Source organism: Melanostigma gelatinosum, assembly GCF_949748355.1.
Source record: "Melanostigma gelatinosum genome assembly, chromosome: 12".
Lineage (NCBI taxonomy): Eukaryota > Metazoa > Chordata > Actinopteri > Perciformes > Zoarcidae > Melanostigma > Melanostigma gelatinosum.
The window spans coordinates 13677872-13688593 of NC_136645.1; the positions used below are offsets into that span (position 1 = coordinate 13677872).

At 42.4% G+C, this 10722-nt stretch overlaps 1 protein-coding gene across 2 annotated transcripts; it reads right to left on the reverse strand.

Annotated features, from left to right (window-relative positions):
* Nucleotides 1-64: 64 nt before the first annotated feature.
* On the reverse strand, nt 65-7461 carry sufu (suppressor of fused homolog). 2 transcript variants are annotated; one of them, XM_079279834.1, is made up of 12 exons: nt 7125-7461; nt 6606-6740; nt 6194-6330; nt 4683-4825; nt 4460-4545; nt 4186-4258; nt 3885-4041; nt 3638-3740; nt 3120-3254; nt 1694-1832; nt 1543-1611; nt 65-1390 (listed from the first exon to the last, which is right to left on the reverse strand). In XM_079279834.1, exons 1-12 carry the CDS (start codon nt 7271-7273, stop codon nt 1289-1291), a joined length of 1428 nt encoding a protein of 475 aa, XP_079135960.1. In that variant the 5' UTR covers nt 7274-7461; the 3' UTR covers nt 65-1288. The 2 variants fall into 2 exon arrangements, with proteins under 2 accessions (XP_079135960.1, XP_079135961.1); XM_079279835.1 differs by having other exon boundaries at nt 65-1451.
* Between the last annotated feature and the right edge of the window lie 3261 nt (nt 7462-10722).

A 10722-nucleotide genomic window follows, 5' to 3' on the forward strand; every position in this document is an offset into this window, starting at 1 on the left:
ATCTTTAAATAAAATAAGCTCCTCTGTAATTCTGCATTAGGGTTCCAGCTTTATTTATGTCAATACTTACACGCTTTAATGCACTTGGGATTACAATCAGTCATAAGATAGTAATAACAAAATACCATGTCAACGATGTCTGAGCCTTACATGTGTCACTCTGAATAGAAAAAGACAACCAAACACAAGATGTTGTATAAGAGTACATATCTGTAGTAGAAGCAGTCTTATCTGTTTTTGTGTTCAAATGGAATGCAATGACAGAAAAAGAGCGAACGCAGCGGCCGTGATTTAATGTGACTTCTCTTCAACAGCCGAGGAGCTTTAGGCAGCATCAAGAGAAGACGTGGTCCTTTCCTACACAAGGCACTGAGGAATATTACTACAACTCATCATCAGCAGGTCCTACTGATGAAACAAAACTCATATTTACATGGCCACTGGAGACAACACTGATCACAGATTCCTAGTTTCTGAACATTTCCTACAGACTTCTGAAGTTATGATTTAACTTCAGACGATCATGATGCACGAATAAAAAAAGCAACTCAATACAGGAGTCATGTTCTTGGCACAGGGGTGGAGAGGTGGTTATACCTGCAGCATTTGCCAGATAAGAAAATAAGTCAGATGCTTGTTTGATTATTCCAGACAAACTGTGAATATCAATCTATCAATCATAGTTCAGCCTGACATATTATTATAGAATCAGGACACATTTGACACAGACTGTATTGGCAACGGACTGCAAACAGTTAAAACTTTGGTATGACCACAAACACACAGGAGAAAAATGTCCAGCATTTGTAAATACTATACACACACACACACACACACACAAGCTCAATCATAAGAAAAACTGAATAAAATGTCCAATATGTGACTTTTCCGTCTGTTCTAAAAGGCCAGTGGAATAAATAGAATTGCTTTTGAGATCAGCAACACGGTAATCGCCGGAGACGCCGTGTCTGCAGATCACAGGATGCGGTATCAAATGTATTTATGACGCATATTTTGGACCTCAGACCTTGGAGGAATGACAACACCCTGATTTACCCCTACAGCTAGTGTGTCACCTATAATGACCATCTACACAGGCTGGACTTGACATTCCCAAAAAGCATTCAAGCCCGAGAGAAACGTTGTAAACAGTGGGGCTAGTCTAAGAATGCGGTAACAGTCTAAAGAGTTCAGATCATGTTCAGGTCTCCGGCCGTCCGCCGAGGGATCAACATATCTGTGCGCCCAGACAGCTCAGGGGCGCTGCCTGCTCTGCGAGGTCTCCTGTTCACGATGGTCCACTCTGGAAGTGTGTGTCTGCAGGGGTTTGTATGATGGAGGGTTCTAGAAGTGTCTCCGTCTCATTGCAGTGGATTATCAAACACAGAGTCTGGAAGGACAGAGATCTTCAGCTTCTTTTCTGGCCAACTGTACTCCTTTGGTAACTTTGTCTGTACAAAGAGAACGGACACACAAACAGGCAGTTGAACAAAACCAGACTGAAAATCAAAGTTACACAAAAGAAAACGGGGTTTAATTTACCTCCTCGCGAGTGTTGAGCTCCTGTAGATCCCCAAGCATCTGCTCCACAAACTCCTCAGTCAACAATATCTACACAAGGAGAGCAGACGGTCAAATAAACGCACTAAATAGGAAATCACCACATGGAAACCTTCAGTTTATGTGTGTGTACCTGAAGCCAGGGCCCATGGGCTGCATATGGATGCTCTTCAGTAGCAAACGCTCCTTCAACTCCAGTAGACACAAATGTAATGGCTGTGTCTCCATTGATGCTTTTGTATGTGAAGTGTCTCCCGTGGAGCAACCGGCCTCTGTAAAGGATGAAATACACAACAGTGTGAACGACTAAAGGTGCGTTTCCTTCATGTGACTGTATGGACTTCATCATTTAAATGCTATAAGTTCACAGGTAGAAATAACATCGTGGCTTTGTGATTAAATGAAAAAGTGATTTACCCTAAATTACCAAGAAAATTGGTAATTAGTAAACATTTTCAATACAGTATATGTAAAATATGTCATCCTAACTTGGGTGCGGTTGGGAGGGTAGCATAGTTCAAAATGCTGACATATTTTCACAAACGTTGCGATGTTAAAAGTCACAGTTTGTCTGCAACATTTGATGTAATCACGCCCAGTGTCAGCATCACATAATGGGGCCCTTTACACTGTGCTCTCACACAAAGGTCTCCTCCTGTCCTCAGACAGAGATCACATAAAGCAGGTTATAAATAACCCGGCAGTCATTTCTTAGGTTTGTCTACAAAACACACTTTCCAAAACATGTCACTTTGTGAATAAAGGTGAAAGGTGAGTAAGCACACACACATGCTCCTGCAAGCTGCATCTTCATTTATTGGTTCTGTGGCCATAGCATGTACTGTAATGACTTTTTTGTGTCTGAATTCACGTTTGTGAGCATTTATAGTGCATGTTTCAACCTTTTAAAAAAAAGACTTCCTTGTGTCTGTGAAACTTAAATACAACACGGTGAGGATCCATCGATCGTGTGTTAGGACACTTTATTCTATCACTGAAAATCACAGTTTTGATTCAGTAAATCGTGACCTTTGTCTAAAGCTACTTCCTGTTTGACACACTTCTCGTAGGGGGGGGGGGGGGGGGGGGGGTGAGCAGAAAGAGAGCCAGACACTGTACATGAGCTATGTTGACTCCAGCACTCCACTGATGGCGTCAACATACAGTCATAACCTCTGCTGCCTTCTCGAGTTTGTCAAGAGCAGTAAACACAGCAAACCTATAAACATGCCAGACGAACACAGGGGACCAGACTCCAGATCCTTTCTTTAAGTTACAAGTGTTCGACAACAAACGCATGCTGATCATATGATCCACTTCACAGGTTAGATTTATGTGCACTTCTGTGGAAAGCTTTTTATTTTCTCGCCATCAAAGTGAAAGTAGGAGGAAAATCAAGATGATGTCATTTGTGATTTGGCTCTGGTTATATTAAGACATTCTGCCACACCCATCCAGCAAGATGTGAACTGAACAACCGGTACTTGTTTATCTGTCCGTCTAAGGGGGCATTCCGTAAAATACTGTGCGTGGGAGTGAAAGAGAGAGCGGCGCAGTACCGCAGGCAGAGGGGCAACAGTGTGCCCGACTCTTGGTTGAATTTCAGATGGACGCTCTCCAGCTGTCGTGTTCGGACCAACTCGTGAGGAACAATGGCCGCTGAACTCTCACTCTCTAAACTGTCCTTCCGACTCCTGAGAAAACAGACAAAGAAGAGAAGAGAGCGGAAGGCAACAAAGGGGAAATATAAGTGAGGAAGTCTTGATTCGGTACAATCAGCTGCGAAAGAATGGCCATCTATTAAAAACAGCTGCTGTGAAGGAAACGGCGGCTCCTCGGCTTTTATCTGGTAATGGAAACGTACAGACACAGATTACACAACTCCTTTCAAGAAGCGGTTACCTGAGTCGGCGGAACACGACGCAACAACTCCCACAGAAAAATAGCAACATATTTGTGACAAACCACCACGTTGTGGCCTATAGCTAAGTTCAGATGTTAGTTGCGCTGTGAGTCATTGCACACGGCGGAGGGAGTTATGCCGCCCTTATGCCGTGTGTGTGGGAGGAACACTTACTGGGGTCTCTCGTGGCTCTGCCTCTGGCTGCTGATGGGTGGTATTGCTGCCTTGCTGTTAAACTCCAGTCCTTTTCTCAGGGTCTCTCTAATCTGCTCCGTGTCTGTCAACACACAGACAAAGATCAGCGTGGGACGATCCCACCGCGCACCGCTGACAGCATGGAACCAGAACTCCTACGTGCAGATTGGTTAAGCCTTCTTGGATTAATTACATGACGTACTCTTCTCGCTCCTTTGAGACGTACCTTTGTCCGAGAGCCTCCGTGGCTGTGAGCCGATACAGATGGACCGGCTGTCCTCCTCGTCCTCTGGCGGTCGACTCAGGTCATCCCACACACATTTGGCGCTGACCCCGCTCAGGTTAGAGCCCTCTGTCTCAATACCCTGGTCCACTCGCTCCTGCTTAGATGAGCAAGAAATAGATATATGCAATCATCAACACTAGCTCACATGAGGCTGACAAGATTTCAGGGGCCAACATGGTTCCCTAAATAGCGCCAGAGAGCACATCTCTTTTGCGTGATGCAGGACTTAATAAAGCCTTACTTGTAGGTGTGGATCAATGTCAAAGATGGTCTCGCCTCTCCTCATGTCTGTGATCAGCCAGGAGCCACCAGCTCTGTACACAACACAATCATCAACATGAGTCCAGAGCAGCATTAACCACGATCATTAATCAAGCTTAACTCACAGTTAATAAATGAACAAATAACTCAGAATAAGACCGAAGAATATTAACAAAGCCAAATATGTACAGCGTCTAACACATGGCTCCTTAATTCTCCAGCTGAATCGTGTGCTTATGCACAGTCGTACTCACACTCCGACTCCACGCATCAGCTCCAGGATGCCTTGGCCGTTCCACTGTTGGGCTGCCTGGAGCTCCTCAGTGCAGACACCCACAATCTATAGGAGGCCGTGCAGAGCATGAACGCGTGTGGTCTACAGTGTGGTTCCTTTCTATTGATGTTCGGTAGCATTATGTAATATTGACTGAATGTCACAAAGAGTTTAGTCAGTGAACATCACATATTTGAACTCACCTGGAGAAAGCTCACTGAGCCAAATGGGGTTTGAACCGGTTGCATCTGTGGGTCCTCTGTCAGCAACATGTGCTGGATACGAGATTCACTGTTGTCTAGTGGACTGTGCCACGATATGTGGTCGCCACTACAAAACGTGTTTTCTGCAGAAGAGACAAAATAAGGAGAAATTTGTTTCTAAATTCGGGCAAAATGTGCTGTTTTAAGTCGTCTAGAATGCACACTTAGTCGTGACTCTTAGTCAGCAGAGTGTATTTGAGCCGGTACAGTAGGTCACCAGAGGAAAGCAGTCCTACTTTCCTACTTCTCCTGATCCGATGGTACAGACTTGATGAAGGAAAGTTGCAGTAACAGGGAATCATAGGACACAGATCCGCAAGAGAGGGAGTAAGTGAGAGAAAGGGAGAAGCAAATGTGGCAAGAAAAAGCATAAAAATGACATTTCCATCTGAGGAAACTGTCGGCTTGGGAGGTAACATGCACCCAGTCCAGATTCGCTGCAGGAGAAAAGCGAGGGGGAAGATGGCCAGAATTCATTTAGCTCGGGAGCCCGGCCCACCCACGCGCAAATTGACCCCAGCTGGAGAGCAGAGAAGGGCTGGGTGGTGAGGAGAGGGGAGCCTTCTTCTCTTTCACAGCTTTAAAATGCCCCCTCCCCTCTCAACCACACTCCCATGTGCACATTATAATACACAACTGAAGAACGTAGCAGCATAGTGTTACACCCGTCACAAATAGCATCTACACTCACACACTAAAACAATGTCTTGTTTGCTATTTGTGAAAACAATCTGTTTAAAATGGAGAAGGGAAAGAAAGGGGAAATTAGACTTCCTGTCAATACCCAGAGCTCCAAAAACACAAATGTGTCCTAAACCTAAAACGGCTGCCTGCAGCCGACCCCTCTTTTCCTGCATATTTGAAGTCCAACAGCCATGACACAGAACACATTCTCAGCATTCACAAAGACCCGACGAGGAGGCATGCCAACTGCAGCCGAACGAGTTGGTCCATCAAAATAACACACACTCAGATGAATCATTGACTAGACTATTAGTAAAGTGGGGACTAAATGAAGAACACAAACCATTGCTCTCACGCACACATTTTCCAGGTGAAGGACGAGGAATGTAGGGCTGGAACCAACAATGTTTTTCCATGGTTCACGATTGATTAGTCAATTAATCAGTTCCTAAAATGTCTGAAATAACAGGAAATGACCAGAGCCCAAATGAATGTCTCAAACCTGCTTGTGTAATCTGACTAATAGCTAAAACTTTTAACTAAACTAAGAAAAGCACTTTCTTTTACAAGCCAGCTATTAAACTAATCCTAGATTTTTGGTGATTTTAATATAATCAATGAAACCTTTATAGTTCCACACTTAAGTTGTTCAAATAATTTACAATAGAGTATTAGAACAAATAGCTAACTTTGAGGTGTTTTAATGTTTAGTTTCCTCTTGAAAACTTGACAGAAAGTACAGCTGTACACAGTTACTGGGCTCTTACCTGACTGGAAGACATAGCGAGCCAAGCCTTGCATGAGTTCAGCCGGCCAGGTTGGCGGTGCCGTCTCTCCCGTCTCTCTTTTGAGTCGAAATGTGAGCTCAAAACCAAATCCACTGGGCCCGTCTGCCCCTGTGAATCTAACACACACACACACACATTAAGAAACTGGGTGAACAAAACATCAGGAGCTATTATGATTTCTTGTTAAAATCACAAAGTGTGAGTTTCTGTGGTCTACTCTTTAAGGGATCATACTTGGACAGGCTTGATGTGATGTACAGATTTAATATTTTTAAATAAATAAACACAGAACAGGAGAGCTTTTCATCTACCCCATCAAACGTGTTGAAATGACCCCCAACTCCCCGGTGCAACAGGAAGTCACGTATTTACATTAGCGCAGCATACTTACTCATGGACCCTATTGTCCCCATACAGGTCACTCAGTCCGAAGCTGACATAGTGCCAGTGCTCCTGGACGTCCTGAGTGAGACGGCCCGTACTCCTGTACATGCTGATGTAGTCTAACGGGTCAGGTCCCCCTAACCTGAAAACAGAAAACCATCAGCCGTGTCAGACATTGTTATTGTTGTCATTGTTTACTTTTACGCACACCCACCACGTAAATATAGTTAGCTTAGCTTAACTTGTACGAAAGTAGTGAGCAACATTTAAAGTAAGATGTTCTAATTAAACTAGTATATTTGGGTACTAAATCCTCAAACGAACCCAAAACAAAGTAAGTTCGCAGTGAACGTTACGCACAGCATGGCTCCTGTAAAGTTACGTAGTTTGCTGAAACGTTAGCTTAGCAGCTAGCTGGGTAACTACTGGCTAAACGTCTAGCCACCACTACTTAAACTTGTTCAACACACTTAGGGCCTACATGTTTGTCAGACCAGCAACCACAACACGGAGTAACGTTACCTACCAATATTTCACAATGGCTGTGACTTGAAGCGGGTTGGCCTGTTCGGGGTAAAGTCGCCGGCATTCCCCGTAGATAGCCTGCAGTCCGGGTGGAAACAGCGGCACCAGCCCGTGGGTTTGAGCACCACTGGTAGGCCGTACCTCATCCATGCCACGGCCTCGAACAAATATGGTTTTCTATTTTTTTTTAAGTATGTGTGCTGCTATCTTCTGCTGTTTACCCACAGCTCCACGACTGCCAGACAACCCTAAATCATAAAGGCTTTACTCTGCTAATGTTGACCGATTAAAAGCAGGTTTAATCCCGACCGTTGTGCTACACCAGCAGGGTCTCAGCCTGTTGCTCATCCTGTATGGAACCTATCCCGCCATTGGTTGATGGGTGTGGGGACGTAACTGACTGATGGCTGGTAATGGCCAATGAGGAATGGGATTACAGCAGAGCCGTTTAATCAGAGTCACGTCATTGGACCTTTTTTTTAACAGCAATGGCTGCTGATGGATTAGGTAAAGTAAAGTTGAGTAATTTATAGTGGAATGGACCGTTCGTGATGGACTTTTAAAATGTAAAACGTTTTAAGAAAGATATTGTATATTATCAGCACAACTGATTAAAAATGAACATGTGCATTAAACCATGTTAGTGGAAATTCCACCACTAAATGAGTAGATGAAGAGAATGGTACCAGAGGAATGGGACAAGGAATTTGGAAGACTTTGTGATATTAAAAACATGAGGTCAATTTAAAATAGACCAGGAATTTTGAAAAATTTGTCATACTAGATTTACTGGAGAATAATACTAAATACAAAAAGTATTGTACTACTGTATTTTTTATAAATAATCATATTAAATATGTATTATGTCGGGAATGTAGTTTGTAGTTGTTTCACTTTCACATGAAGTTAGAGGGCTATTGTGATTTAAAGTTACTAGCTATGTAGCTAGTAAATAGCTAGGTAGCTATGTAAGGCCTACAGGATGCAGCCTGGCTACATTACAGTGACGTCAGTAGGATGCAGGATTTGTTTTCCTTTTTGGCTAAAACCAAACTGCAGTGTGCACAGCGAGGGTCCTGCTGGATGTTGGAGCTGACTTGCCTCAGTTTGTTCCTGCTAAATTAAAGAGCTGCATAGACTGTGCTTGTACTGAGTCTCTTCCTCACTCCAATTAACTTCAGAAACGGCCAACTCTCCCCAGTCAAAATTGGATAAATTTATTGACAACTAATTAGCAAAAATCTCTCTCTGTTTGTACCGATTTCTACCAATATCTACGGATGCAAATTGCCGACCAAGTACATCCTTGAACTATCTGAAGTCTACACGAATCACATACAAATCAACCATTTTGAACTTCTGTTGACTCGACTTTCTCTTTATATGGCTCTGGATTTTAGCTGCGCATGGATTTGTTGATAATTGTGATTGGCTGATACACTGTCAATCAAACAGTGGGCAGATGTGATTTTAGGGTTGGGGCTTCACAGTTTTGTACGGGCCAACGAACTAATGTTTGAATAAGTATTGATATTGTTTATTTGAGTAAATGTAGCAATATGAAAATGTAAAAACACTTTAGGAAAACAGGGTGGTAAAGAATTCAACCACTACTGGACCTTCTCCTGTTATGTTGTTCAATCCATGTGGAAGATATATGTGTACAATTACAGAGAGAATCAGGAGGATCATATGCACAGAGCATGGCATATCCTAAAATAACTGTTAAACCGGAAGGACTACTGGTGTACTACAACTATATATGAGTTCTTAAACGTTGCAGTATTTCAAATTCAAACAAAAAGAGAGTCAAAAAATTGCAGACAGAAATCATTATCTTTGATTAAGTTTATTAAGAATATACAATGTGCATTATAAACTCATCAGTGATTTCCAAAGTTGTATTTTATTCACGGAAAAATACATAAACACACACATACAAAAGTAATAGGTAAGCCTCTGACATGCTGGAATGAATGTAAACCACGTATTAATACTTTGTGATTCGGTCAGGATTTTCCGCGTTCTTGTGCTGTGCCTTAAGGTTGACAAATTAGTACCATACCAAAAGAACTGAGCCCATAGATGACACCTGAAGATGCCACCATCTATGGAATTCAGTTCTCATAGTACAACACTTATCAATATTTGGTCCTCAGGAGTCTCGAGTGATCGTTTGACACGACTCATGTTTCATTAATAATGCTCTTTTCAACTCTGCCCATGTCGTAATGAAATAAAAAAACAAAATAAAGCAATTTATAATCAATAATAAAAGCTTACAACCCTTCTGGAACTAACAAGCGTCTTTAAGATACAGAAGTTACAAGATGTTGAGCTGCACGTTGAGGTTGAGTCACCCACGACCTTCTCTATTTCACAAGAACTGCAGGGTGACGATGAGATGATAACATCAGCCCTACTTCATTCATTGGAAGATTGAGCAAGAGGCCATGACAGTTGCAACTGAAGTTCGTCTTAAACAGTTGTTAATCATAGTTGGCATTTGCATTGTACAGGATATCGCAACATGTCATTTAAACACACTTTTTCAAAAATAGGAAACAGATTGAGAGGCATTTCACGTGAGTGCATTGAAACCCCAAAGTGGAAAACAAACCTCCAAACGGCCGCTATGATTGAATGGATCCAATGCTGTGGTTACACAGAGCATGTGAGAAGTTTCAGGGTCATCTGAGGAAATCCAACCATCTTACGTATTCCTGTAAATGCTTCTCAACCACTGAAATGAAAGTGTGTCCGTGATGCAAGCACGGAATCAAATCATGGTGATAGTGCTCTGATCAAGGCATGAAATGACTCATCATTTATGGCACACACACTGCCCGGAAAAGAACTGACAAACTGTTGGTCGATGTATCTTTGAACCCTCCAAAGTAAGTTTGATATTAACTGACTTGTGTTATTTTACAGGATCTCTTCCTTCATCTAAAAAAAACAACACACCTCACTGAAGGCCAGGAGTCAATATTAACAGTGACAGTATCGCAAGATAATTCCTCAATGTTATCTCAGTCACTGGAGTTTGTTCAGTGGGTGTACATTCTTTTCGGAGACATGCAACACAGTACAATGAACTTTTTGAGGAAGGCCACACCTGAACACATCCAGGAAACTCCTATCTTTCTGGCAGTTGGACTGGGAAACAACCCGTTCTACAGCCTATTACCAGAAAATAATTTGCCTATGAGGGCATGAATTCACTCTTAAAGCCTGCACTAGTTTAAACAGCTCCCACATTAACATAGTATGAGAACATTGACACCTTTCGTCTGCCTGGAGGAAGAAAATGGGGAAGTTGTTTCAAATTCAAAAACAGCATAACTTAAACATGTTGAAAGTTTGTAGCTTGTGGTTTTGAATAGGCATTTCTGACTATTTTAGACAAAATAATTTTCTTTTAAATTGACAATAATTCGATTATTGTAAGAAAGTTTTCTTCCTAAATACTACTTACCCCAGTCATTCACTGAAACCGTTCTCTCCAGATCTTGAATACATCAGAAATACATCTCCCAGGACGGTGCTCTTGCAGGGACGAGCATTAAACACTCTTCAGCAGCCCCATCTCAACAACA